Here is a 21003-nt window from a genome sequence, read left to right on the forward strand (position 1 = left end):
GCAGCTAGTAATGGTAAATAACAACACACAGGGCTAAAATAATCTGGAACTTACCACAACAAAATGGCTTCAAATTGCCCCACTCTATCATACGAGACCCCCGAGGATCCTGCATAGGTGGTTTAGGAACAAGAAACACCACAGTGAAAGTGAATATCACTAAAACATTTAACTCAGTCTGCAAAAAAGCTTCATCTTATCTATGCACTTCACTAATAGCTCACACACAACTAGCAGCTATCTGTTCAAAAATTTCTGAACAGATTTTATGAGTGGGAGTAGTTTTCTAAAATTCAGTGCTCTTTTAAGCTACACTGTTTTTATAGCCAATCAGTGAGCACAGGCACTGTCAGGGGCTAGACCTTCCACCTACGCTAGACACCTATTTTGGAAGGGATGAGCTGCCCTCCGAGATGTTTTCTTTCCATTCATAGAGGTACTCGTACAACTAGCAAGACAATTTTTAGACAGCAAAGTCAGACAAAATTAATCCTGCTGTTTTTGTCAGCATTAAATTTGTCACTGAATGCAAACAAAGGAAGACGGTGAGTTCTACTTGCTGTCAGCCAAAAAAATATATGGATTTAGGGGGGAAAAAGGACTAGACACAGAAGGAACCTCTCATTCACCTCATAAAGAAGAAGACAGGAGCACCCTTGCCTTGCCATGCATTTCTATTGTCCACTATCATAATGTTTGGGTGCAGAGATGAAATTGGCCCTGCTATATCAGCCCAGCCAGATGAAGGATAGCAGTGTGTCTGCATTGAAAAGAAGGGAGAAATTGAGTGGGACTATTACATTTATAAAGCCTGATAAATCTAGCCAGTTCTTCTTGGGCAGAAAAATGGGAATGGATTTGTGTAACAGAAGTAGAAAACAGGTATCTTGTTGGTAGTGATAAAAAATAAGCAAAACAAAACACACAAACACAAAGATCTGTTAAAGATGCAAGATTAGATATAATGGCACAGGTTACAGTTGGGAATGGCCATAATGGACTTGGGAAGGTACAAACTTGTTACTTGTTCCTCCTAAGGCTACTACATTTTTGTGGCTTTAAAGCTTATGGGCTAGATGACTGGCAGACAGATACTTACCACTACATAAGCTTCAATCTGAAAGAAATTTAAAAAAATAAAAATTAAAACACAAAATAAAAACAGTAACTTGTAAATAATAACAAATACAAGAGATGCAAAAATAGTGAAAGAATCCAATTATATTTTCTCACAAATATATGTCAGAATAAAACATAAGAAATAGTATTCCATCACATTTTACAGTGGGGAAAAAGGGTTTTCTTACCCTGTCATTGATTGGTCTCAAATCAGAAGTCACCATAAAGAGGTTTATTAACACTAAAAATACAGGAAAAGAGGAAATTTATTACTCATCACAGTTGCCCCTGAAGATAAGATCTCATCCTAGAATTTACCCTTGGAAACAAAAAAAATGCTAGGGCTCCTTACAAGGAAAAGTCTGCTAAATTCTCTGAGGCCACTTACCCTTCTGCTTAGGTTTATAGACAGGTTTATCAGTCTGGATGAACACTGATGACCCTTTGCTATCGATGGTCACTGTGGTATAGTTGTGAAAAATGTAACCTTCCTCTGTCACATGCCGGTTGCCCCAGACTTTCAGATGTGCTTGCCCACGAAGTCCTGAAGGCACCTAGAAAAGAGACCATAAGGTGAGGAAGCCAGAAAAGCCTTTGAGCTTTCTAGGGAATTCAATTACTACTCCAGAATAATTGACCCTGAAGCAAGCAAAGAGCTGCCACCTGTTGCAGTTCACTGTAACTATGTGTTAGTAATAAAAGGAAAATGAAGAACATGTTAGATTTTTTATAACACAAAGGAAAACTTCAAAGGAGGAAAGATTATGCTGAAAACATGGCAGGAAATTCTCTTCTACCCTTTCTTTATCACTCAAAAAAGTGATACCTGACCTGCATATGTAGAGACCCCTAAATATGTATTACATAGGGAAAATAACCATGCTACGAAGACATAGCTCTATCAAAGGGGCTGGGGAGGGGGTGGTTGGAGAGGGAGGGAAATCAACTTTTCATAGCTTTAATTTTTAAATTAAAGAAAATGTTAATATTAAAAGATCTATGAGAGAAGGTCTATGTTACACTTTCCTGCAGCATAACGAGCAGATATGAATGGATTTGTGCATTAGCACAGTAAGGAGTTGTCAGTGGGGGGAAATATGTATCAAACCCTTTATAGAACCTAATTCCCAGACACAGCTTAACTACTGGCAGGACAGAACAATATGAACATCAGCCATATGGCAATTACAGAGAAGGCAAAGAAAACTCTGGGATATGCCACCAAGGCAGAAGAGGCCCAACCAGTCATGACAGATCATCATCAAGCTCGTTAAATGACTGTAAATCAAAGGCTTCCATTTACTTATAGGCCAGTGACAATGCAGATGATGCAGTACGTGCCATGAAGGCGTCCACGCTGCGCTGCAGTAATATATGAGAAATGCTTCCAAACATCTGGATCTGTCTGTAGAACTGCACACTTTTAAAGGTACTGCCACTCTTACAAAATAACCTCAGCGCAGAGCTTTATGTTGAACAATGAACCACAGTTTTTAAATGTAAACAGCCCAAGTATAAAAAAGTCCCTTATATTCTCACCAAAAAAAGAAGCAGCACTCACCTTCAGTTTAATTGTTCCTTTATCTAAAATGTAAGAGAAGGAGAGAATTAAATAGTGATACTCTTTTCAAGCTAAGGTACTAACTTTTCAGCCAGTTAGGGTTTAGTGAAACGAGACCCAAAACCATGAAGCTGCTAACTGAAATGCCCCTTGATTATGTTTCAATTAAGTCATTTTCCTGCATTGTGTAAAACAATCTGCAGAGTGAAGTCAAACCTAGCAGAGTTTTCCAACATAAACCTGATCTACTTTTATGCATGATTTTAGCCCAGGGTGTGCTGCAAAATGTTCTGTAGTTAGAGAATGCCACCAAGGTTGTGGATTCGTTGCAGGGCATCTTATGCTTCCATAAGAATTTTGATGAAAAAAGACCTGGCCTTCCTCGGAACTTGAATCATTCTCAAAACAAACACCCATAGAGTCTATTTTGATTGCTGGATACTGCCATACCTAAGATTTCTCTTTAGCATATGTTGTCCACATGTGTGAGCATCACTCCCCTTTATTTAGTAAAGAAATTGTCAGCCAATTTCAAAGAGGACAGGAGAGGATAAAAACAGAGACAATCTGTTCAAATAAAGGCAAAGGCATTTATATCACTCCAAATTCTCGCATAGAGAAGGGTTAAACACGATTGCTAACAAGATTGACTTTAAAGGCCTATCTAACTGCACAAGTGTTACCATCTCTCTAGCAATACTCAGCCCTGAAGATGAGGAGACTGCCTTTCCAACACATTTTAAATTGAAGATAGAAAATGTTTCTGTAGATGACACTTTTCCCGATTTAACTTATTCTTTATAGAGCTCCTCAGTGTCAGAATTTCAGATGTCAAAAGGAAAGAGTTATTCACTATAAAGTACTTGAATATCAATGCTTCATCTTTATTTGGGGCCTCCATAGCCCTGAGCGCTCCAAAATGATCAGCCTTAGATGTTTCAGACCACAGAAATCAAACCAGGTTAGCACAGGCAGTCAATAGACTGACTGTTAGTTTGGTTCCAATTCTCTATGAGGTATTGATGTGCTCCCACACCAGTCCTCAAGCTTGAAACAACAGAAACTTACCCAAAACTGTTCCATGGCCTTGTGACACAGTTTCTCCTTTGACCACTAACTGAATCTGCACTGTTGTCTCCTTAACAGAGTTAAAAATGGTCACGCTTATAGATTCCTCAACACCAGCCCGGAAAACAGAAGGTGCAGCAATCAAATAGCCCCTAGGGAATAAGATAATAAGCAGTCAATAAGAACAAGAGTGGTATGGATCTTTCTTAGATGCTTATTTGTAAGAGAACGTAAAACCACATAATGGACTAATTAAAAGTACAGAATAGACTATTCTGTAACACAGGTTTCCCGAATCTGCCCCTGTCACACGTGTAACACCAGCCTAAGCCTACATCTAGGAGCTGCAAAACTAAGAGCACTGTAGATTACTGCCTGATTTTAGCCCTGACCTTGTTAACTTAAAAAGGTATCTGCAACCTGATCTTTCTCATATATGCTACACATTGAATTCACATTTACACAACTGCACACAGAAATGGATAGAGCTAGATGGCTAACAGGATTCAACTCTTAAACACACTAACATCGATGGTTACATACAGTCAAACTACAATATATGATTAGCTACATATTAGGGCTGGAAGGAGAAACATTCGCGGAAGGAATAAACTGGTAGCTAAACTTTCAGTAGAGTTTTGTAGATTAACTCTTTGTTTTGAGACAGGTTAGATTTGTTAGTATTTATAATTATTTTAATTGTCATTAATAATTATTATTTTTCATACATGAAATAGACAAAATTTCATTTTCACATTCATATTTTTCTCCCTTTTTGAGAGCTCAACTTGATAAAGGCAACTCTCTCGCTGCTGGGATTTGGCATGTTCTAAACACCAGGCTCGCAGACACGCAGCACCCCTGAGCTGCAAACTTAAATCAAAGCAAGTCAGAAAACACAGTCACAAGACTGGGCTCCAACTTTCTCTTTTCCTCACGCTTTTTATTCAAGCAATTTCACCTTGGGAGTTTCAAAAGCACGTCAAAGAGGAATGAAGCCCTACCCCCGGGAGACAGCCCCTGCGTTCGGCAGTCCTTGTGTCTCGCAATGGGATCCTTCCCGCTCCTCGGGGCTGGATGGCAGCGTGCCACGAGCTCGGCAGCTCCGAGCACTGCAGTCCCTTCCATTCCGACCTCGGAGCGCTTTGATGTGCCGGGCTGTTAGCGAGACGCTCATACCCTCCTCGTGACATCACGCACCTTTCTGGGGGGTTCTTCCCCAAAGGGCTTTTTTGAACAAGTCAGTTTTTCCTCTGAGCCTTCAAACCTCCTCTCTCAGTCCCTTGCCTCACTGCCATTCCACAAAGCGGGCTGCTTTAGTTCATGATTAATTAGCACTTGGGGACAAGGATGAGGGTGTTTTACAGCCCCCAAGTCATCTTTTATCAAATTCCAAGCCCATGTTTCTCTCTCAGCAGGCCTCATTGCCATGGAGATCCCATTACCCCCAAAGGAAGTTCAGAGTTCTGTGGCATTTGAGTTGCGTTGCATGAGGTACTTACAGATGCAAAACCTTATGGTTGCCAGGTTTGAAAATTTATCAGAACAATAATAAATAACAATAAAAAAATTACTACTTAGTCTGCAAATTTTTTCTAAGAAAAGCATAACTGATCTATTTGGAAAGAGAGAAAAAAAACCCATCTGCATCCAGTATGAAATGATTAGATTTAAACTGTCACATAGCACAGCACTATAGTGCCATATGTGAAGCACATGTACTCGCATCGTGCAAAATTCCTGCAACAACTCTTTGTGAAGTATCGGGCTGCTGATATGACTATTTAAGTCATTTAGTAAGTGCCACTTGAATATTAACTGCTTAACTTGGCAATTAAACGGTTAACTTGACAGGCACGGAGGGATTCTGCAAGCACATTTACCAAGCGGCTCTGTCAGGTTTCACCAAAGCTTGGCAGGTCGCAGAATATTTTCTAGGAAGCGAGTGAGAATAAGGAGCTTTCTGGGGCGCTCAGTTAATGCAGCTTTTCACCCAGCCCGGGGGCTGCAATGAGCCAGCAACGAAAGACAAAGCCAACCTGACCCAAAGTTAACCCAAAGTCACCGCAATGAGCTGGGGACTCGGGTCCCCGCAGCCAGGGGAGCTTCCCCCGCGGGAAGGGCTCCTCGCTGGGTGCCCAGCACAAGGGCTCCATGTGCAGCAGCCCTTGTGCAGCGCCCGGATTCCTCGAATAGCTGCTGCCAGATAAAAGCAGCGCTGCCCGCGCTGGGCTGCACGCAGGTATTGCCAGCAGCCCTTTCTTCACTTTTGCCGGGTTATTTTCGCTGTGCATTTTTGCACCGGCGCGTGCAAGCGCCAAACTGGGCAACCCCTCGCCGGGCACCTCCGCCGGGGCTCCCCGCCGCCCTCCGCTACCTGCCCGGTACTTACTGCGTGTCCGGCGGCTGCGCCGCGCTCAGGCTGCAGAGCAGCAGCGGCAGCAGCGCCCGGGCGCGGGGCATGGCGCTGCGCGGGGCTCCGCGGGCGCGGGGCTCGGCTCGGCCCGGGCAGCAGCCCCTTTGTTCCCGGCGAGCGCAGCCCGAGCTCCCGGCCGCGCCGCTGCTGCCGCCGCCGCCGCCGGGCTCGGCTCCCCGGTGCCTCTGGCCGCCGCCCCCGCCGCGTCCCCGCCCCCCGGGCCGCCCCCGGTGCCCGCTCGGCTCCGGCCGCGGCTCTTTGTCTGCGGCTCCCCGCCCGCCCCGGCAGCGTGCGCGGAGGCGGAGGGGGCACCGGGAGCCTCCCCGGGGCTGCTCCGGCTCCTCTCGAGGTGCGCGGGGCTCCCGGCCGGGGCGGCGCGAAGGTCCCGGCCGCTCGGAGCGGGGCACGGCGGCCCCGCGGGGCTGGTGCCGCCAAGTCTCGGCGCTCAGGAGGACACAGCCCAGCGCCAGGAGCGCGGCTGCCCCGTCTTGCTCCATCCCAGGCCCCGATCCAGCCCTTTCCACCCCACAGCCCCAGGCAGCAGTTTCAGGGGCTTGGGACAGGAGAGGGAGCTCTCACTGCACCCTTCAGTGTGAGCGCAGAGCAGGGCAAAGCCGGGGACTCTGCCTCATCCTCTCTTTTCCCTCCCCTTCCTGATTTTACCTGACCTTTTCCCTTTTATCTGACTTCTTAACTCCTATATACCCTATACATCACTAGCAGTTCACCCCCTCCAGCCCAGTGTCTTAGCCAGCTCTAAGGCAGAGTTGTTCTAGCGCACAAAGTTGTGCAAAGATCACTCAGAAGGAAATTACGCATAAAAATGTCCCTCTGGTAGCTGGCGTTTAGCAGGAAGATGTAAAGATGTATAAGCAAATGATCCCTACCAAAACAGCAGCAGTGGTGCAGGGCAGTGGGATGTGTGCCATGCCTCTGTACCTGACTACCAAGGGAGGGTTTCTCCATCCTTGCTGAAGACCCAAGCAAGCCAGGATCCCAGAGCTGAGCTCCACACCTAGTAATAAAAAAAAAAAAAAAAAAAAAAAAAAAAAACCTTGATAAATCTTTACAGTTAGAATTACTTCTTTTTTTTTTTTCTTTCCTCCAATACTATAAGCTTGGCTTGAAAGGCAACTACAAAAGAGAGAAGATTCTACGAAATCCCTGCTTTCTAGGCTAAACCAGTTGAGTCTCAATTCTGCATTTTCTAAAAGTTTAATTTAGTAAAAATACAGCTCTGTATACAGAAGCCAGTTTGGTAGCACTAATGCTAAAATAGTTGTGCCCCATGATTTGTGAAACAAGCTTCGAAAAAGAGGAAATTCATTTTGTTGATTAAGAAAAGATATATTGGGGATTAAAGAGAATGTTTATCACCTGAAAATTCTTATTCCAGATAACTTAGAAAATAGTCTGAAATTGAGTGTATTTTACAAAGCTCCTTAGAGCTTTTATAGTTGGACAGTAAGTCATACACAAGTAAATTTAGAAGATTTTAAAGAGATCAGTCAGTCCAACCCCTTGTATTAAGGCACAAATAAGTGAACATAGACCAACTATTCCTGTCAAATGCTTGTCTGCAGATGCTGTTTTCAGAGTTGTTCCATCTAAATATCAAGATCAGAGTAGAACACTGAATAAATTCTATTCAACACACTACAAAACTCAGAATTACGCTCCCACTGCTAAACAAGAGGGTTTTAAGGATTGCTCACCACCTTGGGAAAGGTTATTTTTATTTATTTTTAACAGGATTTTTCTAGCTATAGCTCATATGTGGGAGGAGTTGCAGAATGTCTTGGAGCAGCTTTCAGCTTTCAATATTATGTAAGCTGAATCCATTTCGCTTGCTGCTGTGCTATTTAGGCACAACTGTTCCTCTCCTGCTCACTTCATTGCTCATGTATCTTCACATGACAAAACGCCATGAGAGCTATCAGGGGACTCTTTTGTTTGTCTAAAATTGAAGACACGTGCAAGAAAGCATGAGGTCAAAGAGAGGCCCTCCTAACACATCTTTTCTCTCTGTCCTTAAAGTATATGAGGTTTTTCCTCTGATCTCCCATTCCGCAAACAGTAACATCAGACTAGTTACATATTACTGTTTTACTAGGAGTTAGTTTTAGCTCTGATGGCTAAGAATACAAGTGAGGCAGTATCAGTAAGGAGAGACAATATTTTGTTAAATTATATTCATTAGTTGAATAACTACCTCTCTGCATCAACCATGCACTAGTACTTTTCAGGATACTTTCAGTTCCATTGATATCATACTGTTATAATGAAAAATTAAATATAATGCAATTATATTTAAGATCCTTACTTTAAGATCTTAAATTTAGCACATGTAGAAAAAAAGTGTTTCTCCATACTAAATGTCACCATGACACATAATATATAATGGTAACTTGCACAAACAGCTTACGTTGAAGTCTTCTATGCGTAATTTCTCCTATCTGCAAAATAGCTAATGTTACTCTTCTTCCTAGGGATAATGTTTGAGAGCATTTTGAAAGCCTCCAATTAAAGACAGTAAGGAGGGCAAAATGAAGAAACACCTCTCATTCTCATCCTGTACCTGCCTAGAGCCGATGCACAACACCTCAATGGCTGCCATTATACAATGACTTAGATACCAGTCTGACAGATCAGGCAGTTTTTGAGTGGAACTGAATCATATTTTCAAAAAATAGTTGTTATGCTTATTCCAATCACTCACCTGAATATAGATACATAAATGGCTCCTTACAGACTCTAGTGCCCAAGATGGAAGAGGACCACAAAATTCACCACAAAGTGCCACCGAGCATCCATTCTGCAGCCATCCCAGCTGGCACACAGCTTGTCTCTGAAAACCTCTGGGTCCAGGCTCCGAAGCAACATAATCCAGCAGCGAACGGAGCTATGTGACAGTACATTTCTAAAGTGGAGCTCCATCATCATCCAGGCAACACTACAATTTTTGAACACTGAACAGTATATTTCTACATTTCAGAAATCACAGGTAGTAATCACCAATACTTGCAATATAGCTTTTTTTTTCCCTACATGTTACTGTTTTTTAAACAATTTCTTCTTAGAATTAAGGATTTCCATTTGATACTTATGGACTATAAGAAATATCAGCCAATTATAGTCTAATTAAAGATCTTCCTTTTGATATTTACTGACTATAACATACAACAGGCAATTATACCCTCAAAAGACTGTAAACTGTCTTCTAATTAGGAAAGCATATGCTGTCCTGTAAATAAGGCTAGAATCAGCTTGGTCTGAAAAAAAATTTAAAAAGGAGGCTTTAGATATCATTTCAAACTATTTAGTTACTGAAATGGAATTTTCTGTGCCTGCCAAAATGAATCCTATTCAATGTGATGCAACAGGTGTTGGAATTCCAGCAGCCGCCTGCAAGCCACATCTGGTAACGGTTAGGAGTTTAAAGGAAGTTCTGTAAGAACTGCTTATGTATAAAAACTATTCATCAGTCAAATCTATGGGCCATATTCAGCCACCACTGCACTGTGCATAGTTTAGATTTTTGTCATTTACAAAAACCAGAATTCTGCTCCTCATGAAATTTTAGGAATCTCAGGCACTTGTCCAGGTTGAAAGTGTGTGTGGGATTCATGTGGCCATATCGGTGTGTCAGAGGGGATGGAGAGCTTGCAGCTATAGAACAAGCTGCGAATATATCTAAATTGCAGAAACAGGCAGCACAAATTGATCTATTCAGAACCATTCTCATTTTTCTCTTGAGAATTTTTACCCATGTCCCCTCTACCAGCAAATAAGTATCTGTGCAACAATTATTAGATACTGGTCAATCAGTAATATTTAACACTATGTTCTAATCCATGAGCACTGCTTTTCCCAATTGCATCTCCTCCTTTGGCCCCTCTTTGCACCCTTTCCTCCCCCAACACATTCAAATCAATAAGACTACTCAAAAGAATCAAGTGGTCAGATCATACCCTCAATTTATCCATGCTTGTTCCAATCCCGGGGCACTGCCTCAGCATGAGTGTTATCACTAACCTGTCACAGGGATGTCCAGGCCCAAGATCATGGTAAGGCAGAGGTGGTGATAAATATTCATGCATTTAAAGATTTGAGGATCACTTGTACACATTGTATCAATAAATAAGGCTGCAGTAAAAATAGAGCTATTAATGGCTTATTCCTGCTGTTAAATCCTGTGCTCACTAGATTTCAACAGAAGGTAGGTAAGAAAATGGGACAAGCAGTTCATAATCAGCTTTAGGGAAGTCACAATCATCACTTCTCCCTCTCAATGGAGGAAAACAAAAGCCTGTATCAGTCATTCCATAATGTGGGACAAGAATAAAGTCTTAGTTAATTTTTGCAGTACTGCATTCACAGAAAAAAACCTTAATTGCTAGTTTTATTCTCCCTTTTTTGTGCGTACCTGTAACAGCCTCCTTTCTGTTGGTCAAAAATATCCAATGTAGAAACTGCTAACTGCCAAATAAGTGACCTACTGGCTTTACCACACTACCCAAGCTTACCAGCAACGAGGATAATTTTGTCTTTTTACAGAAACTACAACATCAGCTCTGATACAGACTGGCAGAAACGAGAGTGAGCCCACCTCCTGGGAATACAAACATCTCTAGAGCAAAACTACAAGGGAAGATTAATTAAAGAGCACATTCAAAATAAGAGTATAATCTGAGCAAGAAATAATGATATCAAGAATATGATTATTATATAGCTCTGACAAAAATGTGTATTAGTCATCCACAGGAGAAACTACTTCCTCTAATACTGTATTTTAAATCCTTATTAAATGACTGAAATAGTACTAAAAAACCATTAATACAGGCAGATGTTCATTAGGAACAAGAATGTACTTAATCAGGAGCAACTGACTGTCATTTTGATATTTAATAAGAAATTGCTTTTTAGCTTTCTTCTACTGTAATGAATTGTAACTTATTACAGGCTCCACATATGACTGATGTAATGGAAGTTGTACATGGTCTCAGCATTTGGTGGAAGTTTTATGCACAAATTATACAGGAGCTAGAGAGACTTGTGGAGTCTCCACTCAGAATTATTCAAAACTCGGCTGGACAACACACCTTAATTAAATGTGTAAATTAAATTGCTTAAGACAAGAAATTACGTTTAGGTATGACACTGGCCATCTCTGACTATATGAGCCAAAAGGTTGCTGTCTTCTAAGCAGCAATTTGTTTACTCCCTTAACATTTAAGGTTTAAAATCTTGAAATAGCTGGAAATGGGATAAATCTTGTACATATACAGAAAAAGGAACAGGATAGGGCCTTGCGGATACATTAACACAGAAATATTTTAAAAGAATCTGATGAGCAGTATTTGAGACTATTCTGCAAGCCAAGTCCTCCAATCTTGTGCTTGCTTTACAGACCACACACAAACACAGCAGGGGAAACAATCTAAGATTATTTCTGAGAGTTGAACAGGAATGCTCACATAATCACTGGAAATGCTCTTAATTGGTGTGGCTCAGTGGTGCAATTCAGAACTGTTAGATCCTCTGCCACTGTGGAACTCTTTTCATGTCCTGGCAATCACAGTCCAGCCAGAACTTTGTTTATCATGTTCTGTACGAGTTTCCGGATGTCCAACAAAGTAGCATTTACTACAAGGCAAGAAGACTGCAGTAATCCAGTGAGTTCTCATTAACCTAAAATTCAGAAACATCTGCTGGGGTCACGAGCTGCTTACTTGCTGTTGATGAGCAAAGAATCAGCTCCATTTGCAGCGCGTGTGAACAAAGAATGAGAGTGTTGGGGGCTGGTGGTGCAGAGACAAACAGGCTTCAATTATCTCCGCGCTGCAGCTCCTGTAGAGCAACCACAGGCAAGCAGGGATGCTCCCTTATGTTGACCCCTGATGACCCTATCACAGGGAACACAGGAATTGCATCCAAAAAAAGCCAAAAAAGAAGGAAAAAAAAGCTTTTACTCAGCCCTTCTGAGCTGATGCCAAGACAGGCAACACCACAGTAACCCAGATAAAGTGGGTAGACCTTCCCGAGAGACACAAGAACCCACACAGGGCAATTTAAACAAAGCAAGTTGGTTTAAAATGATCCTTGCCAATCCCTTTCTCAACAACTAATGACAGTTTTGCAGAAGACAAATCCCTGCATCTCTGTGGCTCATTCCTCCCTCTGCATCCCTCTGTGCTCCCCCCACACACACTTAATCCTGTCTTATGTCTATTACTATTCTGGAGTGGAAGAACTTGAACCACTATTTCTTCAACGAGTCTAAAAGAATCCTTTTAGTACTAATATTGAGGAAGATCAAAATGGAAAAAACTCTCAGTTCAAAACCCTTCTCTAGATAGAAGGAGTGTTAGATAAAGCAGCTCAGCCTACCATTTGCACAAAGATTTATTCAACAGCTCAACTGAAGGAAAAGAATGGCCAGAATGTTCAAATCAAGACACATCCCTCCCACCAGAGGCTCTATCTCTGCCTTAGGCTTGTCTAGATAATGACTGCCACCCGCAGCACCACAGCTGAACTTCTACACAAAGGATTTAGAGCCTCTAATTCTGACCAGTTTGAGCATTACCCTAACTTTGAAAAAGACCAACTAGCTGGCCAGTGATTTTATTACACACAAAGCTTTCTATTGAGAGTTCCACACTCAGAGAGGAAAACAAACCAAAAAATACCCCACAAAAAACAAACAAACCCCCAGCTTATTACTAACCCTAAAATTGACTGTTTAGCAAAGATCCCCACCCTGTGGCCAATTTTGTAGACGCAACTCAGTCTTGATCAAGACCAGGATCCTGCCACTTGCAGCATCTATTATTCAGGGCCGGAAGAGCAGCACACACAGGAGCTATCATGCAGTGTCCACCCAACATGTGTGAGGACGTAGAAATAACCAGATGAATCTTAAAATTACTCATTGCCTCCTCCAACCCATGGACAAACAAAATGCTATAAAATACAGAAGGAAAAACTTTTGGCTATTGACTTCTCATCTAGTACACGGCCCATCTTACTGCTACATTTACAACAGCTTATTTAAAAACCGGATTAAATTAAGAGGAGACAGGATCTAGTTAGACCCTTAATACCAGCAACAGAACCTAAAAAAATTATGGAGTTTAAAATATTTTTAAACAGCACACGCAGAGGGCTCCAATTTTTTTTTCTTTTTTTTTGAGCAGGCACCAAAGGTTGATAGACACAGCATAAACTAGAAACATACCAGTATGCAAATAGTTTTTTATAAATCATCACAGAAAGAGGTTCCACAGGTACGTATACAGGATAAATGTATTTCAGGCAGCTACATACATCCCGCATCACAAAAATGGAAAGGATGTTGTGAGGGAAGAATGCCACACTTGGCATGTGTTCACAACAGATATTTTCTATTCCTCATCCAGGCACTTACTCAGTTTTTAGGTAGAGAATTCTCTTGACATTCATAATCTTCTAGTCTCAAAATTTGGGGTGGTAGTAGGACACAGCTTGCCATTTGGACTAGTTAATGCCTATAAACCCATTACTGTATGTATTGTGTAGTATTAGCCCCACACAAGCCAGAGGGAAACAAAAGTTTTTGCAGGACAAACTGAAAATATTCAGAAGTGAAGCCTATTGATACAGCAGTGAAAGACAGTTTTTATTATAAAATGAAATTATAGAGTCCTTAAAAATAATGTCAGGTTAATATGAAAGCATGTCAAATTTTAATAATTTGCTTCCAAGACAATTGGTTGATAAAACAAGAAGCTTCTCACTGTCGCAAGTGGTCAAGTTCCTCCCATTCATCAGACCCACTCTTAGCTACCCATATAGCTTTTCCTCTTGGCAAATAAAGAAACAAGGGACCATTTCCCCCAGAAATTGCTCACTGAGTGATCAGTGTCCATACTGTATAATCCTAGAGATGTCCTTACTATATCAGCAGAGGCACAGTACCACACACAATTCCTTACCAACATTCCAATATGTTGCCCTTTAAGGAACACTACTTAGAAGCAAGTCTCTTTCCTCACTTGAAGCCAGATACACAACAGTAAAAAAACATGAGTAGATAGGCAGCATTTGCTAAGAACAGCATTTCTTATTGCTTACTTTCAGTACTGTTAAATAGAAAACAACCAGGAAGGTGGCACAGGAAATCACATCTGTGAAAGAGATGCTTCTCTACAGCGCAGCATGGAGAACTCTATTAGTCTGTATGTTTCAGGTTTAATTCTGGTATCGTTGGGACAAGTCGTATGTTTAAACAATAAAAAGATAAGTCTGGTGGCACTGATAGTACACAGCCAACAGTAAAAAACTTATTTGAAGTACCAGTGTTTTACAGCATCTAGTCCATGGTTCTCTTCACATATTCTTTGATTATGCAGAGAAACTTCTTTACTGACTTCAGATGACAAGTTCTGCACATTACTGTAGCCCCTGGAACAAACAAAACAGGCTAAATCAGTTACAGTGGAGGATCGTTAACTCTTGCTTACCCAACACAGACCATGTACCTAGAGATTCACAAGATTCTCCTATTCTACAGCCACCAGAAGAAAAATTTAAATTTAGTATTTGCTCCTCGCCAGCAAGAATTTGTGGAAGGAGCTTGTAGAACAGGCAGATTTGGGGGTGGGTTCAGGGTCTCTCAGCTTCCAAAGATTTTAGTTGTAGCCTCTCTTCCAGGAAGGGAGGAAAGGGAATTTACATTATACTTCTCAGGCTTTCAGTGGTATTCCATTTTCACTGACACTATGTTCAGAGAAGCCACCTTTTTCTCTTTGCTCATGGACAGTGCCCAATACAGAGGGAGCGTGCATGACTTGATGGGAAGAAAAATAAAGCTACAGTTACTCTGGTACAATTATTCTTTAAGACTGAATGCTTCTGAAATCACTTTTCTATCTCTGCACTTCTTCACTCTTGCACATTTGCATTTTGCTAGGGCTGCCCTTGCTCACGGAAACTAAACAAAAGTAAAGACATCGTTTAGAGACATTTAAAATACACAAACAAGAAAAAATATTCCGAAGCTGTAAGAGGTAGCAAAAGAAATATGGCTACCTACCACACACAGAATTAAACTTAGTCCTAACAAGTCTTTCAATTATTCCTCCAATACACATGCTGAATTCAAAAGTTGAGATCTGTAGGTTTGCTCTAAATATTAAATTGGAGAGTCTTTTGCCACATTTTTTGTAAATACCTTTGAAGTTCTTTATCCAGTTCCTCAAGGACTTTTTTAAACTCTTTCAGGTCAGTGCATGCTTCCACATTTTCTTCTTCCCAGGTAGGTGCAACTTCTGCCAGAAGCTCCTGTGTGACAGTTAAATGCTTTTGCAGTTTATCTACAATATAGGAGATATTAGAAACATTACTCAGAATTGCACAGTCAATTAATGTAAGATTATTTAACAGCTTAATAATTGGAGTAACCCAAAACAAGTTAACCAGAATTCAAATATTGAAAAACCACTGCTGCTTCAGCCTTCACAAATATATCATGAAAAAAAATATGAAAGCCAAGTTATTTGAGTTAGGAAGACAACTGCAGCAGGAGGGTGTTAACATCACAGCAAAACATGTGGCTAATGCTGTTGTATGCAAGAGCACACACAAATGAATCCAGTGGTTATAAAGAAATCCAAGACCAATGTAAGAAAAAAATATGATTTCTGAAAGTAAATTTGAAAATTAAAGTTTTCCTACCCAGATATGTTAGCTTATCTCCTTCTATGTGTATATTCTTCACAGGTAATTCATGTCTAGTGGCATCAAGGGAAGTTGCAAAGGTTTTATATTGCTCTTTAAACTTTTCACAAACAGTAACAAGGGGAGTGAGTAGCTCCATCTGCAGAGGACACATGATGAACCAACACTTCACAAAGAAGCCATTTTAATAACAGAGTTTATACCCCTATAGGCTGTGATTCAAGTCCGGCTCAACACAGAAAATAATAATGAAGTAGCACAGAATAATTCAGGACAATTGTGGTATGTTATTTCTATTCTACTGTTTAATAGGTTTTCTTCTGTCACCCCAAAATATCAGGGACAATGCCATTTTCCTTGTCACTGTAGTTCAGAAGTGTTAGAAACTTATCAGGCAAAATGTTTTGCCTTTGATCTTTGGGCTCAGGTACAACATATACCCCCCCCCAAAAAAAATGATTAATTTTTGAAAATTACAGCTCTAAATCTACAATACATATCTCTTAAAAGTAAATCAAAGTTTAGCTTTTAAAATTAGTTATTCTAGCAATACTATCCTTTTGATTTGATGCAGTAAGTCTAACAAAATATTGAGAAAGAGGGGAAGTTTTAGCTTTTAAAATCATCTATTAAGAAAATAATTAGAAATGATTAGAGACTTGTCTTACAGCCAGGCTAGAATTACTGTTATCATTAAATGAGAAGTGAACACCTTCGGCCCTTTTTAAGGTTAGCACCTCAGCTCTAGTCATGATAATCATAACTGCATAACTGCAGGAAGTTCATGTGGTTTTAAGCCACTTATATCTCTTCTGCATCAACTGTAACCTGCCCTGGTAATTGGGGCACTATTGCTCTCCCTTGTCTAATAGCTCAGGCTTCTCCTTCCCGCCTATCCACAAGGGACAGCAGAAAAAAGTGACACAGGCATTTGTTTAGGTTACTACAGAGCATAATGTCACAACAGGAAGCAGATATTTATTTCGAGATGCATAAAATTCCATATCAATAGGCCATGGAAACAGAAGCGTCTGAAAAAGACTGCTTCATAACCGAACTTTTCTAAATGTAGAAGTACAACCTGTAATAAAGCCTACCTGTCTGTCTAATGCATCTTCCAGCGCTTGTTCTTGCTCTTCAAGCTGCAATTCACGTGTCAACTCACAGAGCTTTTCCTGTAGCCTCTCCTTTTCTTCACACAACATTATCAAGTTTTCTTCTGCTTCTTCTTCCAGCTGGGCAACATTTCTTTCTATCTATTAAATCCAAAAATATTCATAGCTAAAATGATGTTACATCTGAAGTAATTAACATTCTGAAGCAGAACACGAAAGCCTCATTCAAGTTCAAAAAGCCTCAATTAAGAAGTTGGAGACCTCATGCAATACACACAGTATTTTTCAGTTAAAGCCACTCCATCTTCTCCCCCCATCCCTGTCAATATCTTTTGTAAACGAAAACTATCCACATTCAGTACTGAACGAGTAGCTACCTCCTTGAAATACAAACACTCCCCTCCAGCTTTCCCAAAACTTTTGCACCCACCACCTATTTTATAAAGAACTATAATCGGTCTAACTGGCACAGAATTGACTCCAGGAGCATTTTCAAAGCAAGCTGTATAGTTCCACAGCCATTCATACATCAAATGATAAATATCTAACTCTTATGGATGAGAAAGCATGAAAGAGCTTGATAAGAAAGAGCCGCCTAGTTTCTTTTCTATCTGAAGTACAAAATATTTGACTGACACCCACCTTTACTCTTAGGTAAGTTAAAAGAAGTGTCTGAGATGCCAGCCATTTCTGAAGATTACCAGAACCAGTTTTCTTTAAGGAAAAAAAAAAAAAAAAAGAAAAAGAAAAAATACCAGCTCAATTTCAGTATTAAACCAGTTACTTTTCAGCATTCAAACAAATTACTGGTAATCTGATTTCTGCCCAAAATCAGCATTACTGCCAACAACTGTCAGCTGTGTAAAGAGACTTTGTGTTTTCAAACATTGCATAGTATCTAAAAACATCTAAATAACTTAATTATTCATTGTTTTGTCATTTTTCCTATTTCATAAGCAGAGCAGACTATGATAAGAGGTGGAAGCAAAACTTCAATCTCTGTTGTTGAGATTTAGGACCTACTGGAAGAAGGACAGGCCTACCATCTAGCTTTTACCAAAATGCTTTAAGCCATCTTGAAAACCTTAGCTTTTGTTATCAACAGAAATTGAAAATACTCATTGGTATGTTTCAAAATAAGTTAAAGCAGTGAAACTCACGCCACGCTGCTTTTTTTCACATGTCCTTGTATCTGTTTTGCAAGCCAGCTTTGAAGTAGAACTCTTTTTCAGGAGACTTTTGCCTGAATCAAAATAGGAGACATTATTACTTTTTTTTCCCTCCCTCTAGAAAAGCATGTTTGACTTCATGTAATCAACTTCAAACTCACAGGGACTTTTGAAATGATTATGTTCCATTAGAAGAGTTCCAGTAGGAGACTTGTGCTCCATTTCTGGCTCTGATTATACTCATGAGAAGACGTAGCTTATACAAGCATTTTATACTGATACTCAGCTTTATATGACAGCCATGGATAGATGTGGTACAGTTTTCAGAAGGACTGATTAAAAAAATCTGTTGCAGAAACAAAGATTTGTGGGTGCTTTGCTCTTTAATATTACATTTCAAACATGAAAAAAGAAAAAGCACCCAAAAGATATTCAAAATCAAGAGCATGATTTATTCTTCGAAGACCTCAAAACCTAAAGCTTATTTAAAAGCAAGATTTACCATATCTACCTTTAACAGTATCTCCACATGAGCACAATACAGCACAAGTGTTAAGTTAAAATGAAGTTATACTAAACTAAAAATAATAAAATAAAAAAATGAATTTTGAGTGGCGCTTACCATTAATAGCTGAAATATCAAGGTCAGGTCGCGTAACTTTATCGTCATCTAATAAAGTGGATTGTAAGTCACGTTTCCCAAAACTGCTCTGATTTAATGAATGAAGTGTATCTTCTGTAAAAAAAGAAACTGTTATCAGACAAAAACAAATAGAACAGATTCTGCACAAGTTTACAACTGTATATTCTTTCATTAACATGTAGTAACCTCAGAGTAACTTTTAAACACTTACTTTACATACAGCATTTGTGGAATTCATAATTTAAAACAGTTCAAAACTTATCCTCAAACATTTCACATTCAGTAATAAAACTTAAGTGTGAAAAGTAAATCATGATTTTCACATTAAGGTCTCACCAGAACATTCTTCTGCAATTCTTGGCAAAAAAAAAAAAAAAAAAGTACAGTTTTGCAGATAATTCCATGTAGAGGGATTCGCTTTGCTTTACACTGGGTTTACCTTAAAGATTTAAGAAAAACCTGGGGCAATGGTGAGGCCATACTGAAAGGACAGTCCAAAGTTTTGCAGATAAAGCAAGGGATATACTTATTCTAGATGTGTAAACTAGTGTTTAACTACTCAATTCTGGATTAGTTTTGTGTGAGAAAGTCCAGATAAGAGTTTAATGCATTTCAGTTTACATGTCCTAAACTCGCATCCAATTCATGCATCTTAATTCTCCTTACATACACTTTCACAAAAACTAGCAGTGCCGTAAAAGGAATACGAAGTATCATCTCTTCAAGACATTTTTTGAGTTGTTACGAGTTCTGCAGGTGGGAAATAAATTTAAAAGAACATCATCTAAAAGTATCTGCAAAACCTACCAAAACTTTTGCATTTCTGAGGAAGAACTGTTCTCCTTGGTTGGCTCCCTCCTTTTTCAGATGATTTAGCAGTGGAAGTTGTAAAAGAATTTGATGAGCTACCCTGACAATCAAGAAACACATAAGTCTGAACACAAGCAGCAGCTACAAGAAGTGAACATTATTTTGCTATTTGTATAATGACAGATAAACAATTACTACTCTCAGGCATCTCAGTACTTTGCAAAGCGGCTGAGGACAGTCTTAAGCCCCCCTCCTCCCCAGCCTACATCTATCTGCCAATAATAAACGGCTCCCCCCCAGCCTTAACAGAGCTGTCTTTCATTTAAAATCCCGCTCCCAGAACTGAAACCACAGCCTTGGATCATTTCTAGTCGTTGACAAGAATCTGCAATGAGGCGCCCAAGTACCTTTTTGTTTTCTTTCTTGTCATACTGCAGATAGCGAGACTTCACGATCTTTCCTCCTGCAAGAAGAGCGCGGAGTTCGTGTGTGGGGAGGCCAGGGCGGGCCGCCGCCACGGCCACCCTCCCTCTCGCCTCAGCCGCCCGCCTTCCCCCCTCAACCCGCGCCTACCCCTCCGCTTCTTTCCCGCCGACTCCCCGCCCGCCGCCGCGCCGACGAAGCTGTCCTCCAGCGCCGACACCCTGCGGAAACAGAGCGGGACATGTAGGGGCGGCCACGAAGCAGACGGACACACCGCCTCCCTCTACCCGCGCTGCCCTCACCCCGCGGTCGCCTCAGCCGCCATCGCTTTCGAAGCGCCCGCGCAGGCGCCGCCCCTCCTCCCCCCCGCCCCGCAGCGGGGAGCGCGCGCGCCCCCCACCGGCGCGGAGCCGCCACGCGCTGCCGCGACGGACGGGACGAGACGGGCGCCTCGGGCGGGACACACGAGCCTGCCCGGGGCTGGGCCGACGTGGAGCGTGCCGCAGAGGGTCTATTGCCCTTACGCTGGCCTCCCGCGGGAGCCGACGGCGCCTAGCGGGACCCGAGGCCGGTAAATGTCTGGGCTGTACTAGGGGCCTCGCTGCGGCCCCCGACACCTCGGCGAACAGCTTCTTGGAGCCTAACGGGAGCCCCCGCTTCCCTCTGAAGGGCCCAGCGCGCTCCCCCAGCCCGCGCAGAGCCGCCGAGAAGGGGAGCGAGGCCAGACACAACCCCCGCGTGCGCCACCGCCTCGCGCCTGCCGCGGGGGCGCCTCTTGGCCGCGCGGGGCGGGGCGGGGCGGGGCGGGGCCTGGAGCGCCGCGCGCATGCGCCGCGCGCGCGCCGCGCTGAATGGGCCGCCGCCCTGCCCCCCCCCTCCCCTTACCCGGAAGTGGCGCCTCGACGGGGCCTGTGGCGGGCGGCGGCGCCGCTTCCCCGCGCTTCCCCCTGCGGCGTGAG

The 21003-nt window shown here is 41.8% G+C and overlaps 2 protein-coding genes across 2 annotated transcripts in view; both read right to left on the reverse strand.

Moving 5' to 3' along the window:
* CPAMD8 (C3 and PZP like alpha-2-macroglobulin domain containing 8) overlaps positions 1 to 6324 on the reverse strand; it is a 40085-nt gene extending 33761 nt beyond the window's left edge. The window contains exons 1-7 of the mRNA XM_088527132.1: positions 6141 to 6324; positions 3749 to 3900; positions 2681 to 2703; positions 1508 to 1673; positions 1308 to 1360; positions 1100 to 1117; positions 55 to 109 (exon numbers count right to left, since the gene is read on the reverse strand). Coding sequence (XP_088383258.1) covers positions 55 to 109; positions 1100 to 1117; positions 1308 to 1360; positions 1508 to 1673; positions 2681 to 2703; positions 3749 to 3900; positions 6141 to 6211 — 538 coding nt within the window. The 5' untranslated portion in view covers positions 6212 to 6324. The remainder of the gene's footprint in view (positions 1 to 54; positions 110 to 1099; positions 1118 to 1307; positions 1361 to 1507; positions 1674 to 2680; positions 2704 to 3748; positions 3901 to 6140) is intronic.
* An 8067-nt stretch (positions 6325 to 14391) lies between these two features.
* On the reverse strand, positions 14392 to 20369 carry HAUS8 (HAUS augmin like complex subunit 8). The gene is made up of 11 exons (XM_088527167.1): positions 20347 to 20369; positions 20195 to 20265; positions 20029 to 20084; positions 19619 to 19721; positions 18791 to 18904; positions 18160 to 18242; positions 17642 to 17713; positions 16982 to 17140; positions 15882 to 16023; positions 15379 to 15520; positions 14392 to 14609 (listed from the first exon to the last, which is right to left on the reverse strand). The coding sequence occupies exons 1-11, from the start codon at positions 20367 to 20369 to the stop codon at positions 14489 to 14491; spliced, it is 1086 nt and encodes a 361-aa protein (XP_088383293.1). The 3' UTR covers positions 14392 to 14488.
* Positions 20370 to 21003: the final 634 nt, after the last annotated feature.

The sequence above is a fragment of the Tinamus guttatus genome, unplaced genomic scaffold, assembly GCF_059628265.1.
Source record: "Tinamus guttatus ecotype Peru unplaced genomic scaffold, ASM5962826v1 Tinamus_guttatus_pri_ptg000261l, whole genome shotgun sequence".
Classification (NCBI taxonomy): Eukaryota; Metazoa; Chordata; class Aves; order Tinamiformes; family Tinamidae; genus Tinamus; species Tinamus guttatus.